Raw genomic sequence first — 21397 nt, 5'->3', positions numbered from 1 at the left:
GCGCTTTTTCCTTATCCCCCTCCCCCACGCGTGGTGGATACATTGTACAAAGTCACAGTTTCTCATGCTCTGTCTTTTTCCTTATTCCCCTCCCCCACGCGTGGTGGATACATTGTACAAAGTCACAGTTTCTCATGCGCTGTCTTTTTCCTTATTCCCCCTCCCCCACGCGTGGTGGATACATTGTACAAAGTCACAGTTTCTCATGCGCTGTCTTTTTCCTTATTTCCCCCTCCACACACACACGTGGCGGATACATTGTACAAAGTCACAGTTTCTCATGCGCTGACTTTTTCCTTATCCCCCTCCCCCACACGTGGTGGATACATTGTACAAAGTCACAGTTTCTCATGCGTTGTCTTTTTCCTTATCCCCCTCCCCCACGCGTGGTGGATACATTGTACAAAGTCACAGTTTCTCATGCTCTTTTTCCTTATCCCCCTCCCCCACGCGTGGTGGATACATTGTACAAAGTCACAGTTTCTCATGGCTGTCTTTTTCCTTATCCCCCTCCCCCACACATGGGGGATACATTGTACAAAGTCACAGTTTCTCATGCGCTGTCTTTTTCCTTATCCCCCTCCCCCACGCGTGGTGGATACATTGTACAAAGTCACAGTTTCTCATGCTGCTGTCTTTTTCCTTATCCCCCTCCCCCACGCGTGGTGGATACATTGTACAAAGTCACAGTTTCTCATGCGCTGTCTTTTTCCTTATCCCCCTCCCCCACGCGTGGTGGATACATTGTACAAAGTCACAGTTTCTCACGTGCTGTCTTTTTCCTTATCCCCCTTCCCCCACACATGGGGGATACATTGTACAAAGTCACAGTTTCTCATGCTGCTGTCTTTTTCCTTATTCCCCTCCCCCACGCGTGGTGGATACATTGTACAAAGTCACAGTTTCTCATGGCTGTCTTTTTCCTTATCCCCCTCCCCCACGCGTGGTGGATACATTGTACAAAGTCACAGTTTCTCATGCGTTGTCTTTTTCCTTATTTCCCCCTCCACACACACACGTGGCGGATACATTGTACAAAGAGAGGGAGCGAAGAGCACTGTTTGCACCGCTCTGCAGGTAGCGGCATGGGGCGTGACAGGGGGGTCCTGTAAAGCAGGAAGGGCCGTCAGCCGGGGCAGCAGCTCTCTGGTCTGAGCCTCGGACGAACAGGGCGGGAAAGCACTGGTCTAGGGACCTGAACCGGACCTTCACACCCTACGCTGTGACACGAGTGCTCTATCCTCTGAACCTCCACCTCCTCGTCTGTGACATGGGCACAGTGTGCCAACGTTTGCTCAGCCAAAGACAACCATGCTTTCTAAAACTAGGAATTCACCACGCCGCCCGCCCTCAAGTGTCAGAAAGCGAATGGGGTCACTGCTTTCGGAAGACTCTATGACTAGATTTGGCCATCGATGGCCATGCTCCTAATTTTGTCTGGTTTTCGTTTTGTGTTTTTGTTTGTTTGTTTGTTTATGGGTTTGTTTGTTTTTGTGACAAAGACAGAGACAGAAAGGGGAACAGATAGACAGGAAGGGAGAGAGATGAGAAGCATCAATTCCTCGTTTTGGCACCTGAGTTGTTCACTGATTGCTTTCGCATATGTGCCTTGACCGGAGAGGGGGGGCTCCAGCAGAGCGAGTGACCCCTTCCTCAAGCCAGTGACCTTGGGCTTCAAGCCAGTAACCTTTGGGCTCAAGCCAGTGACCATGGAGTCATGTCTATGATTCCACACTTAAACCAGCGACCCTGCGCTCAAGCTGGTGAGCCGGCACTCAAGCTGGCGACCTCAGGATTTTGAACCTGGGTCCTCCGCGTCCCAGTCTGATGCTCTATCCAGTGCACCACCGCCTGGTCAGGCTGTCTGCTGTCTGTTATTCCCGATAAGATTCTACTGGTGCAGAGCCACGCCCCTTTGTTTACTGATGGCCTGCGGTGGCTGGTGAGCTTCCACATAGCTGAGCTGCAACGGAGACTGTGTGACCAGCATTAGTCCTGGGCACGGCCAGAAGGTTCCTAATGCCGATTAAGGATTGCTTGGTCAGCAGTATCACCTAATGCGCCTGGATCACCCACTTAACCTGACAGAGCAACAGTGACATGTCCTCATGTTTTAAAAATGAAGCCTTCCGCCAAAACTCCGGTCCTTACATATCTTACAGAAGAGCAGACACTCTTTGAAAAATCATTCCCGAAACACAGGTGACGGTGAGAGTAAAACTTTGCGGTTTTTGCCCTCGGCCGCCTTCCTTTCTACCGAGTCAGGTGAATCGTCTTTGCGTCTCCGCCGCTGTGGATGGCACAGTAATGGCAATGACTGACAGCATGTTCCCAGGGCAGCACGCTGACACTCGGCCCTCTGTAAACCGCTCGTGGCCGTCGGCGTTGGCACCTGCAGGCTCTGTGTCTGAAAATGAAGGAAGGACCGTCTGGCTTCCCCTTCCTTAGTCATCCCTTTGTACACGTAGCAAAGAGATCTGTAGCGTCCTAATTCCTGAACCCAGTCTCTCTCTTGATGGCTGAGAAGGCTTCGGTTTACGCCACAAACCAGAAATGGTGTGTGTACCAGGATGGATGTTCGCCCTGGGCCATCCAGTTTGTAGTGCGGGTAAACAAGCCAGCAAACAGACAAAAAAACAATGTGTTTTTGCTGGTCTCAGTTGCTCTCATCACATACGAGCTTCACCCCCATAGGTCCGCTAAGATTAAACAGTCACTTATATATCCTTTGCTTTTCAGAATTTTCTAGGGTGGTTCTACTCTGCTCATCTACAAAATGCCAACCAGCTGACGTTGGATTTCAGTGTGCTTTTTAGTTTTTTTGTTGTTGTTGTTTTTTGTATTTTTCTGAAGCTGGAAACAGGGAGAGACAGTCAGACAGACTCCCGCATGCGCCTGACTGGGATCCACCCGGCACGCCCACCAGGGGCGACGCTCTGCCCACCAGGGGGCGATGCTCTGCCCCTCCGGGGCGTCACTCTGCCGCTACCAGAGCCACTCTAGCGCCTGGGGCAGAGGCCAAGGAGCCATCCCCAGCGCCCGGGCCATCTTTGCTCCAATGGAGTCTTGGCTGCAGGAGGGGAAGAGAGAGACAGAGAGGAAGGAGGGGGTGGGGGTGGAGAAGCAAATGGGCGCTTTTCCTATGTGCCCTGGCCGGGAATCGAACTCGGGTCCCCCGTACACCAGGCTGATGCTCTACCGCTGAGCCAAACCGGCCAGGGTGGATTTCAGTGTGTTTTGTAGAAACATGCATTTCGGTCCTATGAACCATTAGCTCAGTGGTAGCTGTGCGCCAATGCGTAGAAAGATGCTTCTAGGTCAGGGGTCAAGAACCTATGGCTCACGAGCCAGATGTGGCTCTTTTGATGGCTGCATCTGGCTCACAGACAAATCTTTAATAGAAAAAATAATAACATTCAATATATAAAGCACTCTCATGTATTACAATCCATTCATTTCTTACCGCTCATGTTCATGGTTGCGGGTGGCTGGAGCCAATCACAGCTGTCCTCCAGGACACCACATTTTTATTGGATAATGCATAATGTACACGGGTGGTTGTATGGCTCTCATGGAATTACATTTTAAAATCTGTGGCGTCATTCATGGCTCTCTCAGCCGGAAAGGTTTCCGACCCCTGTTCTAGGTTGTCCATCTGGCCCAAATGCATCTAGCCTCGTGTTTGGTCCATACACCGAAGATCGATCTGAGGGTTCACAGGGGAACATGACTAGCTGCTGGTTTGCAGCTGTTGTGCGTAGGAAGGGCGGTGCTCCACGCAGGACCCCCCACCCCCACCCAGTCGGCACACGTACAAAGAGGGACCCTTTGGGCCACCCTCCATCCCCTGACTCACACGGTGTATCTGTCTTCCTCCCGGGACTTCAGACCCGTCCGCACCACCAGCCCCGGCCAACCTCCGCCTGGCAAACTCCACCACCAACAGCGACGGGACGGTGACCGTGACTCTGGCGTGGGACGTCCCCGAGGAACTGGACATCCCCGTGCACCACTACAAGGTGTTCTGGAGCTGGACGGTGCGCGGCACGTCCCTCGTCCCGACAAAGAAGAAGCGGAGGAAGACGACGGACGGTGTAAGTGGGGGGCAGGGGGTGCGGTCTTCTTGCGCTGGGGGTGGGGTCTTCTTGTGCTGGGGGTGGGGTCTTCTTGCACTGGGGGCGGGGTCTTCTTGCACTGGGGGCGGGGTCTTCTTGCACTGGGGGTGGGGTCTTCTTGCGCTGGGGCTGGGTCTTCTTGTGCTGGGGGCGGGGTCTTCTTGCACTGGGGGCGGGGTCTTCTTGCGCTGGGGGCGGGGTCTTCTTGTGCTGGGCGCGGGGTCTTCTTGTGCTGGGGCGGGGTCTTCTTGCACTGGGGGTGGGGTCTTCTTGTGCTGGGGGGGTCTTCTTGCGCTGGGGGCGGGGTCTTCTTGCACTGGGGGTGGGGTCTTCTTGCACTGGGGGCGGGGTCTTCTTGCACTGGGGGTGGGGTCTTGTGCTGGGGGCGGGGTCTTGTGCTGAGGGTGGGGTCTTCTTGTGCTGGGGGCGGGGTCTTCTTGTGCTGGGGGGCGGGGTCTTGTGCTGGGCGCGGGGTCTTCTTGCACTGGGGGTGGGGTCTTCTTGCGCTGGGGGCGGGGTCTTCTTGCGCTGGGGGCGGGGTCTTCTTGCACTGGGGGGCGGGGTCTTCTTGCACTGGGGGCGGGGTCTTCTTGCACTGGGGGTGGGGTCTTGTGCTGGGGGCGGGGTCTTGTGCTGAGGGTGGGGTCTTCTTGTGCTGGGGGTGGGGTCTTCTTGTGCTGGGGGCGGGGTCTTCTTGTGCTGGGGGCGGGGTCTTCTTGTGCTGGGGGCGGAGTCTTCTTGCACTGGGGGCAGGGTCTTCTTGCGCTGGGGGTGGGGTCTTCTTGCGCTGGGGGTGTTTGAGTGCAAGGCAGATGGCCTGCAGTGTGGGCCGTGGGAGCTCAGCAGAGCAGGGCTGAGCTGTCCCTGTGTGATGACCCAGCAAGGCCAGAGAACGGGGTGGGGCACCGCGCCAGCCGCTTTGCCTCGGCGCTGCAGGTGACAACAACGGAACGTTGTGACCCCCAGTTAAACGGGATATTCAAACCTCAAAGATGAAGATGAGTGTGAGGGTAGAAAGTCACACAGGCCAGCGCGAGGAGGACTCGGTGCGCCTCGTGGGATCAGGCGCCCCTGCGCATGGACAAGCGCCCCTGCGTGGGGAGCCAGGTGACCGGGGCGGCGGGTAACGGAGCGTGTGCGCCCTCCTGTCCACAGGCTCGGAACTCCGTGGTGCTGGAGGCGCTGCCGCCGGACTCCGACTACAGCGTGGAGCTGCAGGCCGTGTCCTACTGGGGGCAGACCCGGCTCAAGAGCGCCAAGGTGGCCCTGCGATTCGCCTCGGCGCACGCCGCCCGCAGCAGTAAGTGTCCTCTGCTCTCGCCAGAGCCTGTCCCACGTGCCACGCGGTCCAGCCGGGTCCCAGTGCAGGGTGTGTGACCTGGGCTATCCGCGCGGGGCCTGCCTTCGTGCCGGGAAGCGTGTATGAACGACAAGACGTCTGATTCAGGTTTCCCTTTGAATTTTTTTCCTCCTGATTTTTATGTACTTATTTATTTTTTTGTGACAGAGACAGATAGAGACAGAGAGAGGGACAGATACGGACAGACACACTTAGAGAGGAGAAGCATCAATTCTTTATTGTGGCACCTTACTTGTTCATTGATTGCTTTCTCATATGCGCCTTGACCGGGGGCCTACAGCAGAGCGAGTGACCCCTTGCTCAAGCCAGCGACCTTGGGGTTTTAAACCTGGGTCCTTTGCGTCCCCATCTGACACTCTATCCACTGCACCGCCACCTGGTCAGGCCTCTTGATTTTTAAATTGATTTTACGTGTGACAGTTTGGCGCCATAACAGCCACCTAAACAGGAGGACTTTGCACGCCTCTTTCTGACAACTGTGCAGACTCACCGAATCTGGGGCCCTTGTGCATTGCACACCGTGCTTAAAAAGGAGAGTGCGTGCAGGTAAACTGTGATAAACTGTCTCTTCCCTCCCAAAAGGAGGACACGCCCATTCTGGTTGGTCTGGCACAGGGTCACAGGCTTGAAAAGCTACCCAGTCTCCATCGGGTGGTGACTCACTCAGTCTGTATTCATTCTCACTGTTTCTGGTTCTTCTAAACTAGCATGGTTACCCGGCGCTGAGCAAGGTCACGTGACACTCGCACGTGAGCCGGAAAGAAGTGAGTTGGACGCTTCCAGGAGGCGGGGACTGTTACAGGGGCCGGGGAGAGGCTCCTGGCTGCTGTCTGGAATGGGGCTGGATAAAGGTGGGGGGGGCGCAGGACTCCGGGCCGAGGGAAGCCCTGGCTCGGCCAGCAGAATCCGGACTGTCGCCTCTCACCGCTGCAGTGGCCCCGGTTCAGGAGGGAGAGAGGAATTCGCTGAGAGCTTGTTTGGATTCCGGGAACGCCAGGCAGGGTTAGTTAGATGCAGTGCGAGCTCGTACTGACCTTCCGCGGGTGGGGAGAAAGGGGACCCAAGTGACGCTTTCGAGAAAGCTCCATAAACAGAGCTTCCTACTGATCTGAGAATTAGTCCTTCTGAGGGTTAGGTGGGTCTGAGAAGTGTACTATTTCTATGTGTATTGTATACTTATATTCTGTTATACTGTGTATATTCTACTATTTCTGTGTGCAGGACAACTTCTTTTTAATGGCTACTTTATCCATTCTAGAGAGAGGGGAAGGGAGAGAGAGAGACAGAGAGAGAGAGACAGGAACATCCCCTGTATGTGCCCTCACCGGGGATCGAACCTGCAACCTCTGCTCTTCCAGATGATGCTCTAACCAACTGAGCTCTCCGACCAGGGACGGACGGTTCAGTACAACTTTGACCTAAGAAAAAAATCTCACGGAAACTCCTCTCTGTGCTTTGACCTAAGGCCACACTGCTGTCCACAGTGGCTGCACCAGTCTGCATTCCCACCAGGAGTGCAGGAGGGTCGCCTTTTCTCCACGCCCTCGCCAGCACTTGCTGTGGGTTGATGTATTGATGATGGCCATGCTGGCAGGTGTGAGGCGGTATCTCCTTGTGGTTCCAATGTGCATCTCTCTGATGATTAGTGAGTGACATTGAGCATCTTTTCATGTCTTACTATTTTGTGTCCATACTGGTCAGAGTTCGGATGCCTGTCCCCTTTGGCACAGTACATAGACAGGCTGTTGGGCGCTGTGACCGGTCTGGAAATCATTCGGTTGACAAAGTTTCTACGCTTGGCTACTCATTTCACCGAGTTGCACCACCCCAAGCATCGACCCGTACTGATGGTGCTTCTGTGAGTGATCTGTCTGCCATTTCTGTGAAATGGCATTTGAATATTTTTGTTGATTTTCTTCACAACTACAACAACAAAATCTATAATGAGGAAAGCCTTTTTTTTTTTTTTTTGTATTTTTCTGAAGTTGGAAACAGGGAGGCAGTCAGACAGACTCCCGCATGTGCCCAACCGGGATCCACCCAGCACGCGCACCAGGGGGCGATGCTCTGCCCATCTGGGGCATCACTCTGTTGCGACCAGAGCCATTCTAGCTTCTGAGGCAGAGGCCATGGAGCCATCCTCAGCGCCCGGGCCAACTTTGCTCCAATGGAGTCTTGGCTGCGGGAGGGGAAGAGAGAGACAGAGAGGAAGGAGAGGGGGAGGGGTGGAGAAGCAGATGGGCGCTTCTCCTGTGTGCCCTGGCCGGGAATCGAACCCAGGACTCCTGCACGTGCATGCCAGGCTGACGCTCTACCACTGAGCCATCCGGCCAAGGCTAAAAGAAAGTCTCTTTTAAAGCTGGCGAATGCATCAATTCCGCACTGAAATTCCAGGGGTTGCATCTAATATAGCGGTAGGGCCTCTGGCCCAGGGTGCAGGCACGTCGGCACGACATCCTGCCCGCGCATCTGCTCGGACTTTGAAAAGGCGTCACGGACGGGGAACGAAGAACCGAGACGCTTGAGCAGGCCTGGGATTCCCGTTCGATGTCGTCATTGTTTTCAGCTGGTCAGCGAGAGTGTTGTGCTTCGTTGCAGAAGAGCCGCCGGGGAACAGCCGGAAGGGGGCGGGGCAGACGCAGCCCCCTCTCCTGCGGCCGCGGCCCTCTCGCCTGCTGGAGATCGGCGCCCCCTTCTACCAGGACAACCAGCTGCAGGTCAAGGTCTACTGGAAAAAGACGGAAGGTATGCCGAGGGGTCCGTGTCATTGATGCTGGCTTCACCTCGCCCAGGGGTGGGACAGATGGGTCCCCATGCCTGGAAACCTCTGGCCCCCTCTGAGACCAGCAGCGGTCAGCTGCTTACGTTTGACCGTGCCGGGGACAGTGGCCTACCTCCTTTGCCTTTCTTAGAAGGTGAGTTGTGGGTCCACAGCGCTCCGAATAATCACAGTTTTGCACTCTGTTTTTTGTTAGTTTTTTTCTTTTTAAAAAGAAAATCCCAGGACACAAACAATTTTGAAACTAGAAAAAAAAAAAGTCACCCATCTCATCAGTACCATTTCATGGAAACTGCAGGTTTCTGTGCCTATTTATGGCATGTGTGTGTGTCCACGTGTGCACACGTGTGTGTGTGTGTGTGTTCGCGTATGCGTACGTGAGGCGGGAAACTAAAGAAATTGACAGTCATGCTACCCACAGTCACGAAAATGTTTCCAACTGGTGCTTTTTTCTTTTTTTAAAGAGGCATAACAATTTGAGACTTGATGAGCAGTATACATTATTATGATATATAGAGATTTTTTTAAACAGAAACACGTGTAAAACGAGATTACACATTGATTGGCCAGGCAACACGAGGTGACCCGGGGCTCCGGAACCCAAAGCCACATTTCCCCTGCAGAATTTTACTCCCTTCCTTCCTGTCCTGCTATGTTTTGAGAACACGGGGCTGTGTGGGGCGTGACCGGCAGCCCGTGCTTTCCGCGTGTGCCCTTTGACGTTGCAGATCCCGGCGTGAGCCGTTACCACGTGCAGTGGTTCCCGGAAGCCTGCGCCCACAACAGAACCGCCGGAGCGGAGACGTCATCTGCCACGACCCAGGTGAGCCGGGCGCCCCACTGCACGACTCCGAATAATCCTCCGCTTGTTTTGATCTGTGCATGAAATTGGATCGAAAGGTGTCCAGTTGTATGTCCCTGGGACCAGGTCAGCGCGGAAAGCACAACAGTCCATGTTCGCTCCCTACGTCACGATGAGAGCTTCTTCCGTTGTCCACACAGCAGGTCCCCCGTGCAGACGGGGACGTTCTCAGAGAACACGCAGGTCACCGGGGGGTGTTTCTTAGTCCTACGTTGCATCCGAAGTGGACAGAAGCTTGGGATCACGATCTGAAGTCTGACCTGGCCCCACCAGTGAAAGAATGTCCCGGTGAAATTCTGTACGATCTTACGGTTGACCGTGGTGGCCCTGTGCCATGTCCCTACCTGCTGCCGCCGACTCACCGGGCAGTGACCGATATGACCTGTCCCACACACTCTGCACCGTGTTTTGACTCTGAACTTTAAACGACTATTAAAATCCTTGGGGGTTGTGTTTATCAACACAACTCAGCGAATTATTCCAAATCCTTGGGGCTTAACGTGTGAGTCATAAGGCAGCATCAGCACAGCCCACGGCGTGTTTAAGAGGGTGCTGAGGCCCTGGCCGGTTGGCTCAGTGGTAGAGTGTCAGCTTGGCGTGCGGGGGACCTGGGTTCGATTCCCGGCCAGGGCACATAGGGGAAGCGCCCATTTGCTTCTCCACCCCCCCTCCTTCCTCTCTGTCTCTCTCTTCCCCTCCCGCAGCCGAGGCTCCATTGGAGCAAAGATGGCCCGGGCCTCTGCCCCAGGCACTAGAGTGGCTCTGGTCTCGGCAGAGCAACGCCCCGGAGGGGCAGAGCATCACCCCCTGGTGGGCAGAGCGTCGCCCCTGGTGGGCGTGCCGGGTGGATCCCGGTCGGGCGCATGTGGGAGTCTGTCTGACTGTCTCTCCCCGTTTCCAGCTTCGGAAAAAAAAAAAAAAAAGAGGGTGCTGAGTCACACACAGTGTCAGGACAGCCACCTGTGTAACAGGGCAGGACAGTTTCACGTCCCAAAGCCATGACCCTAGATGCACAATATATTGACATCTATGATATTTAACTAGAACAGGTGGCTTTTAACTAAGCAGCAAACTGCAGTATTTTTAAAATCCTATCCAATCACATAACTTCAAGGTTGCGACATAAAACACATCATGAGCTTGGCTGAACTGCAATATTTTTTAATGCTTTTACTGAATTTGACTCACTCTACCACAGTGATTCCTTTCATTGAGCTTAAAACCTCTTCCCAAAATTTGTGACCTTCAGTAAAAACAGAAAGAAGGAAGGAGAGCGAGAGAGAGCGAGAGAGAAACTGAGAAGGAGAGAGAAAGAATAAAGAAAGAAACTGACTTTTTAAAAAAGACGAGAAAGACACTTGGAGAAAAAGACAAAGAGATGAAGGAAGCAGCATTACTGAGTGTTGTGTGGGCATGAGGGGGGCTTCGCCCGTCTCCCTGTGTGTGCCTGGCAACCGCCTGTCTTGTTTCCGTCACGCTAGGCTAGACTCAGCCTTGTTAGACACTCTGAGGGCGATAGTAACTACTTGCTGAGCAAGTACAGCATATCTGGTAGAAACAAGAATCAGAAGGTCCCGAAAAAGCACTCTGCTAACGGCTGGGGGTTTGTCTGTTTCCACTTTTAAATGACGGGTAGAGCCGTTTAATGTACCTGCCTGCTCCACCTCACCTGTAGCCGCAGACATCTCCCGCCACACCCCAGAGACAGCCCCCAAAGCGTCCGCAAAGCGGGATCCTGGGTGGCGAACCGGGAGTCCAGCGTCTTCCCATAGAAAGTGCAGACAGGGCCTGACCAGGCGCGGTGGCGCAATGGATAGAGCGTCAGACTGGGATGCAGAAGGACCCAGGTTCGAGACCCCGAGGTCGCCAGCTTGAGCGCGGGCTCATCTGGTTTGAGCAAAAGCTCACCAGCTTGGACCCAAGGTCGCTGGCTTGAGCAAGGGGTTACTCGGTCTGCCGTAGCCCCACGGTCAAGGCATATATGAGAAACAATCACTGAACAACTAAGGTGTCGCAACAAAAAACTAATGATTGATGCTTCTCATCTCTCTCCCTTCCTGTCTGTCTGTCTGTCCCTATCTGTCCTTCTCTCTGACTCTCGCTCTGTCTCTGTAAAAAATAATAAGGAGAAGAAAGAAAGAAAGTGTAGACAGGGTCGTCCAAAAAAGCAACTCAGGGCCCTGGCCGGTTGGCTCAGTGGTAGAGCGTCGGCCTGGCATGCAGAAGTCCCGGGTTCGATTCCCGGCCAGGGCACACAGGAGAAGCGCCCATCTGCTTCTCCATTCCTCCCCCTCTCCTTCCTCTCTATCTCTCTCTTCCCCTCCCGCAGCCAAGGCTCCATTGGAGCAAAGATGGCCCGGGCGCTGGGGATGGCTCCTTGGCCTCTGCCTCAGGCGCTAGAGTGGCTCTGGTCGCAACATAGCGACCCCCCGCCATGGGCAGAGCATCGCCCCCTGGTGGGCGTGCCGGGTGGATCCTGGTCGGGCGCATGCGGGAGTCTGTCTGACTGTCTCTCCCCATTTCCAGCTTCAGAAAAATACAAAAAAAAAGAAAGAAAACCTTGTGAATGAACTAAGCTGGTGTTTCAGAGAAGCCCGAGGTCACGCTGTTTGGTTGTTTTTGTTTGTTTTTTCAATTTGAAATAATTAGATTTGCTCGTGTGGCTTTATAGCACCGCCCACGAGGGTTGTGCAGGTGGGCGCGGGCTGCTCTGACGCGGGATTCCCACGATGCTGTTGAGCCGCAGAGCCCGTGCTCCACGTCAGGGTGGGTTCCACAGCTGTCGTGCATCAGAGCGTGGACACTGTCCCTCTGAACCGGCTGCAAAACCCACGTTGCACCCCCTCCTCCGTGTGCAGGAAAATGCCCTTGTTACAACATGACCTCATCGTCTGCCAATTTATTTATTTATTTATTTTTATTCCTGATGAGACTTGTTGCCACCATATCCCTCTGTGTTGCTCCAGGACAATTACATACTTCTTCAAGATCTCTCGTTTTCCTGCAAGTACAAGGTGACCGTGCAGCCCACGCGGCCCAAGGGCCGCCTGAAGGCGGAGACCGCGTTCTTCCGGACGCCGCCCTGCTCCGCCCTGAAGGGGAAGAGCCACGGGCACGTCAGCTGCCCCGGGGAGGCAGGTGCGTGCCGCCCGCCTGGCCGGATGTCCCGTGCGCACCCCCGACGTCGGCCCCTTGCAGAACATCTGCCAACCCCTCTGCCCAGCAGCCTGGACACAATAAGAGCCCCTCTGTCCACATTGCCACGTGACCGTTCAGTTTGGAGGTTGTCTAGATCAGGGGTCCCCAAACTACGGCCCGCGGGCCACATGCGGCCCCCTGCGGCCATTTATCCGGCCCCCGCCGCACTTCCGGAAGGGGCACCTCTTTCATTGGTGGTCAGTGAGAGGAGCATAGTTCCCATGGAAATACTGGTCAGTTAGTTGATTTAAATTGACTTGTTCTTCATTTTAAATGTTATATTTGTTCCCGTTTTGTTTTTTTACTTTAAAATAAGATATGTGCAGTGTGCATAGGGGTTTGTTCATAGTTTTTTTTATAGTCCGGCCCTCCAACGGCCTGAGGGACAGTGAACTGGCCCCCTGTGTAAAATGTTTGGGGACCCCTGGTCTAGATACTAGTGCTATGCGTTAATGTATAATTGTAGCCGCATTGGAAATCCGTCCTGAGGTGGCAATGACGGTAAGCGAGACGTGTCTGTGCTGCCTCTGTCTGGGTGTGCTTTGTGCAAGTTATCTCGTGTTTACCCCACTCCTTGGCTGAGTGGGTGACCTTTCCACACTGTCCACACCCCGGGTCTGTCCCTACCTTCCGTCCCCTCGTCCTGACGAAGCCCCTGTTCTGCAGTGGGAACACCTACCCCAGGCCCCTCAGATACAGTCCCTGAGCTCCTTGTAGTACAGGGGTCCCCAAACTACAGCCCGCGGGCCACATGCGGCCCCCTGAGGCCATTTATTCAGCCCCCGCCGCACTTCCAGAAGGGGCACCTCTTTCATTGGTGGTCAGTGAGAGGAGCACATTGACCATCTCATTAGCCAAAAGCAGGTCCATAGTTCCCATTGAAATAGTGCTCAGTTTGTTGATTTAAATTTAACTTGTTCTTTATTTTAAATATTGTATTTGTTCCTGTTTTGTATTTTTACTTTAAAATAAGATATGTGCAGCGTGCATAGGGATTTGTTCATAGTTTTTTTTTTTTTTTTATAGTCCGGCCCTCCAACGGTCTGAGGGATAGTGAACTGGCCCCCTGTGTAAAAAGTGTGGGGACCCCTGTTCTAGTAGCTTCTGTCAAAGTCCGTCTCTGCCATCTTCACTGCGCTGACTTCTGTTCTCCGAGTGGCGCCCAGGTCCTGCCCGATTCCAGAATGCTTTCTCTTGTCTTCCGTCTGCAAAGCCCGATTCTAAAACAGCCCCCGAAGCATTAGGAGGCGAGTAGTGTCCTGCTCAGATGCCCTCGCCGTGCATCCGAGTGCCGAGGTCCCAGAGCCAGGTTTCGCCCCGAGGGCGTGTTGCTCGCACCCTGTCCGCAGGGAGGCTGCGCAGGGTCCCCATCGGGGACACGAGACGGGTCCCGCTGCGCTCCGCCCCCCGACCCTGACCCTGGTGTCCGCCCCTGTGTCGCCCGCCGCAGGTCCCGCCCTCCCCAAGGTGACGGCCAAGCCCGAGAACCTCTCCGCCTCCTTCGTGGCGCGGGACGTCAACATCACGGGCCGCTTCTCCTGGAGGATGGCCGAGCCCGGCTCCCAGCAGCCCGCCACGGGCTTCCAGGTGACCTGGGCCGAGGTCACGACGCACAGCCGGCATAACAGCCTGCCCAACAGCATCATCTCCCAGTCCCAGATCCTGCCCGCGGTAGGCGCCCCCGCCCGCCGCCGCCGCCGCCCCCGCTCACGGGTGGGAGGTGGCCATCGGGGTCGGCCGGTGGGCTGGGGAGCCTGCTCTCCACGCGGTCCTCTGCGGAGGGTGCTAGTCTGCAGGGAGGCAGACATCACAAGGGCGTGGTGAGTGGAGTCAGCCGGGCTCTGGTCCCGGAGCCGGCCCCTCCGCAGACCTCACCCGGTTCACCCACTCTGTTCTCTCCCTGCTCACCGAGGTCCCGCCTGCCCCCAAGTGCGCGTGCCCCGCCGGAAGAGCGAATCGGGGGAGAAACAGCTCAAAGAAGCTTCTTGTTTCTCTTCCTTTGACGCCGTCAAATTTGGCGACCACCCATAGCGAGCTGGCCGGTCTTCCGGGCCACTTAATCCTGCGGCTTGAAAATAAAAAACAAACCACCCGTGTTTGGGCTTTCACCCTCTCTGAACATGCCCTCAGAATATCAAGTCCTGCTTCAGCGAGGAAAGAAAGGAAAAAACCTTCAATCCCAGAAAAGAAATTTTTCCATGGAACAAGAAGCAGATACTCTGTCAGGGGGCCAGGTTGTACTGAGTTTTCCGAGGAATGTGTTGGTATAAAAATAAACACTTTCCATTGGGGCTGATGGACAGATAGTGTGTGTCTTTAGGAAAAGAGTTGGCTAGTTAATGGAAACCGGTGTTATTAGGAATTCCCATCACGGGCTGTGCCGGTGAAAACCGGAGACCGTGGGAAAGTGTGAGGTGAAGGAAAGAGGCGTGCCGTCCAAGGGCGAGCCCTGAGACCGATGTCTCGCCCACTTGGACGCTGCCAGGGGTCCCAGGCTGCCAGGGATTGAGCCGTGCCCCGGGGGACCGCACAGCCGAGCAGTCTCAGAAATGGGAACCACAGTGTCCAAGTTACCCTGTGGCACCGGGACCACCAAACGTGTCACACGGGGCAGTCACAGTCACAGAACATGGCACACGGGACAGTCACGGTCACAGAACATGGCACACGGGACAGTCACGGTCACAGAACATGGCACACGGGGCAGTCACGGACACAGAACATGGCACATGGGAAGGAATGGTCACAGAACATGGCACACAGGGACAGTCACGGTCACAGAACATGGCACACAGGGCCAGTCACGGTCACAGAACATGGCACACGGGGCGGTCACGGTCACAGAACATGGCGCACGGGGCGGTCACGGTCTCGGAACATGGCGCACGGGGCGGTCACGGTCTCGGAACATGGCGCAAGGGACGGTCACGGTCACGGAACATGGCGCACGGGATGGTCACGGTCACGGAACATGGCGCACTGGGCGGTCACGGTCACGGAACATGGCACAAGGGGCGGTCACGGAACATGGCACACGGGGCAGTCACGGTCACGGAACATGGCACACGGGACGGTCACGGTCACAGAACATGGCACACGGGGCAGTCACGGTCACGGAACATGGCACACGGGACAGTCACGGTCACGGAACATGGCACACGGGGCAGTCACGGTCACGGAACATGGCACAAGGGGCAGTCACGGAACATGGCACACGGGGCACTCACGGTCACGGAACATGGCACACAGGGCAGTCACGGTCACGGAACATGGCACACGGGGCACTCATGGTCACGGAACATGGCACACGGGGCAGTCACGTCCACGGAACATGGCACACGGGACAGTCACGGTCACGGAACATGGCACATGAGAAGGAATGGTCACAGAACATGGCACACAGGGCAGCCACGGTCATAGAACATGGCACACGGGGCAGTCACGGTTACGGAACATGGCACACGGGGCACTCATGGTCACGGAACATGGCACACAGGGACAGTCATGGTCACAGAACATGGTACATGGGACAGTCACGGTCACAGAACATGGCACACGGGGAAGGGACGATCACAGAACATGGCACACGGGGCAGTCACGGTCACAGAACATGGCACACGGGGCAGTCACGGTCTCAGAACATGGCACATGGGACAGTCACGGTCACGTAACATGGCACACGGGGCAGTCACGGTCACGGAACATGGCACACGGGGCAGTCACGGTCACAGAACACAGGGCAGTTACGGTCACAGAACATGTGTCCACCTGTGTGCTGTTTCCCAAAGTTCTTTGACGAGCCCCTCCTTTGATGTCCCTCCCTCAGGATCACCTTGTCCTCACAGTGCCCAACCTGAGGCCCTCCACCCTGTACCGACTGGAGGTCCAAGTGCTGACCGCCGGCGGGGAGGGGCCGGCCACCATCAAGACCTTCCGCACCCCTGACCTGCCGCCTCCCGCGCACAGTAAGAGCCACGCCCTGCCTTCCCAACACAGAGCCCTGTCTCGTGAAAAGCCGGCGTCAGCACCCGCCGACCCTGGTGCAGTAGGGACTTCTCTCCGTGGGAGGGACTTCTCTCCGTGGGAGGGACTTGTCTCCGTGGGAGGGACTTGTCTCCGTGTGAGGGACTTCTCTCCGTGGGAGGGACTTGTCTCCGTGGGAGGGACTTCTCTCCGTGGGAGGGACTTGTCTCCGTGGGAGGGACTTCTCTCCGTGTGAGGGACTTGTCTCCGTGGGAGGGACTTGTCTCCGTGTGAGGGACTTGTCTCCGTGGGAGGGACTTCTCTCCGTGGGAGGGACTTCTCTCCGTGGGAGGGACTTGTCTCCGTGGGAGGGACTTGTCTCCGTGGGAGGGACTTCTCTCCGCGGGAGGGACTTGTCTCCGTGGGAGGGACTTGTCTCCGTGGGAGGGACTTCTCTCCGTGGGAGGGACTTGTCTCCGTGGGAGGGACTTCTCTCCGTGGGAGGGACTTCTCTCCGTGGGAGGGACTTGTCTCCGTGGGAGGGACTTCTCTCCGTGGGAGGGACTTCTCTCCGTGGGAGGGACTTGTCTCCGTGTGAGTGTTCTTACTCAGCACTTCTGCCTGCCTCCTGCGGTTTGTTTCAGCACAGACTGCTCGGGACAAGGTTACTCGCTCCATCTCCCCCTCTAACCTTCTCTTTCTTCCTTTCTTTTCTTCTTTCCCTGTTTACCCTTTTTCTTTGTCTTCTAAAACACCCACATATAGAAAAAAATTCTATAATCTTATCAACTGGACATTTTTTGGGGGCGGGGGGAGCTAAGATCTGCAAATATGACAATAGAGGAGATCATAGTTTCCAAAGGAGGTTATTTTCTTGTTACATACATTTTACTGTCATATCTTACATGAGCTTTCTTTAAAATCTGACCGGCATTGGCCCCGGCCGGTTGGCTCAGAGGTAGAGTGCCAGCCTGGTGTGTGGAAGTCCCAGGTTCGATTCTCGGCCAGGGCACACAGGAGAAGCACCCATCTGCTTCTCCACCCTTCCACCTCTCCTTTCTCTCTATCTCTCTCTTCCCCTCCTGCAGCCGAGGCTCCATTGGAGCAAAGTTGGCCTGGGCACTGAGGATGGCTCTGTGGCTTCTGCCTCAGGCACTAGAATGGCTCCTGCTGCAACAGAGCAACACCCCAGATGGACAGAGCATCGCCCCCCGGTGGGCATACCGGGTGGATCCTGGTCAGGCACATGCAGGAGTCTGTCTGCCTGCCTCCCCACTTCTCACCTCGGAAAAATACCAAAAATAAATAAAAATCTGACCCGCATTGATCGCGCTAAATCAAACAGCATTCTCTTCAAAGTGTCACCCACTGTTCAAAACAGCGAGCAGCTTGCTGAGTTTTTTTGTTTGTTTTTTACAGAGACAGAGTCAGAGAGAGGGATAGACAGGGACCGACAGACAGGAACGGAGAGATGAGAAGCATCAATCATTAGTTTTTCGTTGCGCGTTGCAACACCTTAGTTGTTCATTGATTGCTTTCTCATATGTGCCTTGACCATGGGCCTTCAGCAGACCGAGTAACCCCTTGCTCGAACCAGCGACCTTGGGTCCAAGCTGGTGAACTTTGCTCAAACCAGATGAGTCCTTGCTCAAGCTGGCGACCTCGGGGTCTCAAACCTGGGTCTTCCACATCCCAGTCTGACGCTCTATCCACTGCACCACCGCCCGGCCAGGCAGCTTGCTGGTTTTAAAATACGTATTTTGCTTATTGTTATGAAGCTGAAACGTAAAAAGCCAAGTCTCAAGATATGCATGTGTTGATAAAAAAACAACTGAGAAGTAATCCTCATTTTAACTTCTGATTTTAAAAAATGACGGGTTGAATTTGCCCCGATAACTTCCTATGTGTAGAGTGTGAGGGACGACCACAGCCCTCACCAGGGGTGGGTCCGGTGGCCCCGTCTCACAGGTCCGGCTCGAGCAGATGCCTTCCCATGTTCCAGCGTCGGAATTGCTTTATGCTCTCCGGGTCTGTCCGTGCTGCAAAAAGTATTTGTTAATTTAAAAAATGTTTGAGCCGAGAAAGGGAATTTGGGGTTGCTCATATAACTGGCAACTTCAGGAAAAGAAGTCGTCTTGCGATTTCTGTTTTGACCAGACGTAGGAGGGAGGAGGGGACAACTGAGCAGGGAGACAGGAGACCGAGAGACAGAACTAGTCTGTGGGTGCGCTTTGCGGCTCGAAACAGGGGGGGGGGGGTGGCGTATAGAGCAAAGTGGCCAATGTCCTCTGTCCCCTCGCAGGACCCCACCTGAAGCGTCACCACCCACATCCCTACAAGTCCTCTCCGGAAAGATACTGAGCTGCCCAGAGCGAGGACCTCTGAGAAGCCAGGGCTGCCGGCTGGGTGAACTTGGGGGCCCGCCCTTGGGCTCCCGGAAGCAGTAGGCACTCCCCCCCCCATGCCTCCAGAAACGGCGAGGACAGTGAGCCTGTGCGGACAGACCCCCCCTTTCCCGGGAGAGTGGAGGGAGCCACGCCCGGGCCCTTGCACGGCACAGTCTCTTTGCACACGTACTGTCGCTAATCTCTATGGAAGGATCGCACGCCTGAGGTGCCCCCGAATCTTCAGCAGCAGGTGCTCAAAGCACATCCGTGTAACCAACACCCAGTTCGCCGGGCGCACACCAAGCCAAGCCTCCAGTTCATCAACGAAACGTTGTTTCAATGAAACTATCCCTTTGATTTGCAGAGAGCCAACTATGCTGATACAATGTTTGGGTTTTCTTTGTTCAAATCTTCCCTAAGGTGGTGTGTGTTGTGTTTGTTTGTTTGTTTTTTTAATCACATGGCACTTTTAACTAAACATTTTATCCTGAAATCTACCCAAGTAACACCCCTCCAAAAAACACCCCCACTTTCAGAGCCGTGAGCTCCCTTTCCTACCGAGACCAGTGAGAGCTGGATGTGAATCGCGGTTGACTAGAGGCGCCCGGAGCAGCGAGCGTTCGATGCCCAGATATTCCCTTGGAGTAATTAAAAGTCTTTTCTGGGCTGCGTTTTACCATGTCCTCCCCTAACAGGAGAGCTTTTCCTGGTATTATTTATATACGACCCTCTTTCCTAACTGAGAACAGCTGCGACTGGGTGCAGCTTACCGCTCTTACGTGTCTGAATTCTGGCTCAGCAGTAGAGCATCGGCCTGGCGTGCGGGGGACCCGGGTTCGATTCCCGGCCAGGGCACATAGGAGAGGCGCCCATTTGCTTCTGCACCCCCCACCCCCTCCTTCCTCTCTGTCTCTCTCTTCCCCTCCCACAGCCAAGGCTCCATTGGAGCAAAGATGGCCCGGGCGCTGGGGATGGCTCCTTGGCCTCTGCCCCAGGCGCTAGAGTGGCTCTGGTCGCAACAGAGCGACGCCCCAGAGGGGCAGGTGAAAGTATCCCAATTCTTGAATATTTCCAAATCGTCACTGACGTTGGCCTTTTCTTAATCCAGGTAAGCTATCTGTATGCTGGAATATCCCCGGTAATATAAAAGGGGGGTGCTTTGATGGATAGAGGACGTGATATCCTTTGAACCAGGGGTCCCCAAACTTTTTACACAGGGGGCCAGTTCACTGTCCCTCAGACCGTTGGAGGGCTGGACTATAAAAAAAAACTATAAAAAAATCCCTATGCACACTGCACATATCTTATTTTAAAGTAAAAAAACAAAACGGGAACAAATACAATATTTAAAATAAAGAACAAGTAAATTTAAATCAACAAACTGACCAGTATTTCAATGGGAACTATGGGCCTGCTTTTGGCTAATGAGATGGTCAATATGCTCCTCTCACTGACCACCAATGAAAGAGGTGCCCCTTCCGGAAGTGCAGCGGGGGCCGGATGAATGGCCTCCCGCGGGCCGTAGTTTGGGGACCCCTGCTTTAAACTCACCTTTACTGGTTCAATTCTGTTACATGTTACCATTTGGGAAACGTCCCTGGCCACAGACCGCCACCTGACAGCATGGATTCCTGTCCAAACACGTTATCCATATTAGAGTGTTGCCGTGTTCGCCGGGACAACCTTAAACGCAAAGTTGTTTAGTTGCATAAACTTTCTTAAGGGAATAGCCACATCTGTGGTTTGAAATAGGCATCTATGTGTGTGTCCGTATAGTTATAAATGTGTGTGTGTGTACACACATAACACACACACTTATATATGCACATATAGACAGACACACACATGCACCTTGAATGCAGATCACTAAAGAAATTGTCACAGCTCCCCGTGGTGGATGAAGACATATGTCTCATAAATGTCACATGAATCACACATTTTCCCTGGCAATGTTAATTCTGTGAGGAAAGAGCCATTTGTTAAAACTAAACATTTTGAAGGAAGGGCTTCCTCGTGTCGTTACTGTAGCGTACACCGGGTATGAGAACAAACGTCGGAGACTTTCAGGAGTTAAGATGTTACTTTATTGGCCAGTTTAACCTGCGCAGGGGCGAACTCCCGAGATGTCTGGAGACACCGTGCCCACAAGGAGCTGCAAATGGGAGCCGCACCTGGAGCTTACAGCCAGGCCCTTATATATCCTAAGTGAGCAAGCATAGGACAGAAGCAGATGTGGCAGTTTAGCTATTGGCTAGGGAGGTCACACGCAGCATAGCAACAGGGGCCGGCATAGCAACAGGGGCCGGTTTTAGCTTAGTGGCGAATTTCAAACCTAAACTTCTGATAAGGGTCTCTGACCTTCTTTGTTCCCAGCCTCACAGGAGCCATATCAGCACTTACTGTTCCTTCCATAGTTACACTCTTTGGCAGCCCCAGTACTCCCTGAATCTAACAGTTACCTACCCAAGGAAAATGAGGATGTTTCCAGGAGCGTCATTCCCAGGTCTGGTTGGCGGGACTTGGCCGTGGCCCCGGGCAGCATCCGGCATCCCCTGGGTGCGTGGGGAGGAGGAGGTGCGGGTCACTCCCGGGCAGGGCAGGGCAGGGCTGAGAGAGAGGCCGTTTCAGGGGTGATCTTGATGGAATACCACAGGAATTCCTGTGGAAACACCTGCAAGGTGACCCTGCAGAGTGTTGCCGCTTTGTGCAAGTGACACGAACAGGGAGAATCTG

General features: G+C 54.5%; 1 protein-coding gene across 1 annotated transcript; it reads left to right on the top strand.

Moving 5' to 3' along the window:
- Positions 1–3888: 3888 nt before the first annotated feature.
- ANOS1 (anosmin 1) lies at positions 3889–19921 on the top strand (the record flags this gene model as incomplete). Its single annotated transcript, XM_066358135.1, has 8 exons — positions 3889–4094; positions 5271–5415; positions 8074–8220; positions 8983–9077; positions 12083–12254; positions 13765–13985; positions 16141–16279; positions 18580–19921. Coding segments are annotated over 8 exons (1184 nt in total), but the record flags the coding sequence as incomplete, so codon positions are not given.
- Between the last annotated feature and the right edge of the window lie 1476 nt (positions 19922–21397).

The sequence above is a fragment of the Saccopteryx leptura genome, unplaced genomic scaffold (genome assembly GCF_036850995.1).
Source record: "Saccopteryx leptura isolate mSacLep1 unplaced genomic scaffold, mSacLep1_pri_phased_curated manual_scaffold_62, whole genome shotgun sequence".
Classification (NCBI taxonomy): domain Eukaryota; kingdom Metazoa; phylum Chordata; class Mammalia; order Chiroptera; family Emballonuridae; genus Saccopteryx; species Saccopteryx leptura.
This window is presented reverse-complemented; position numbering and strand designations above follow the sequence as displayed.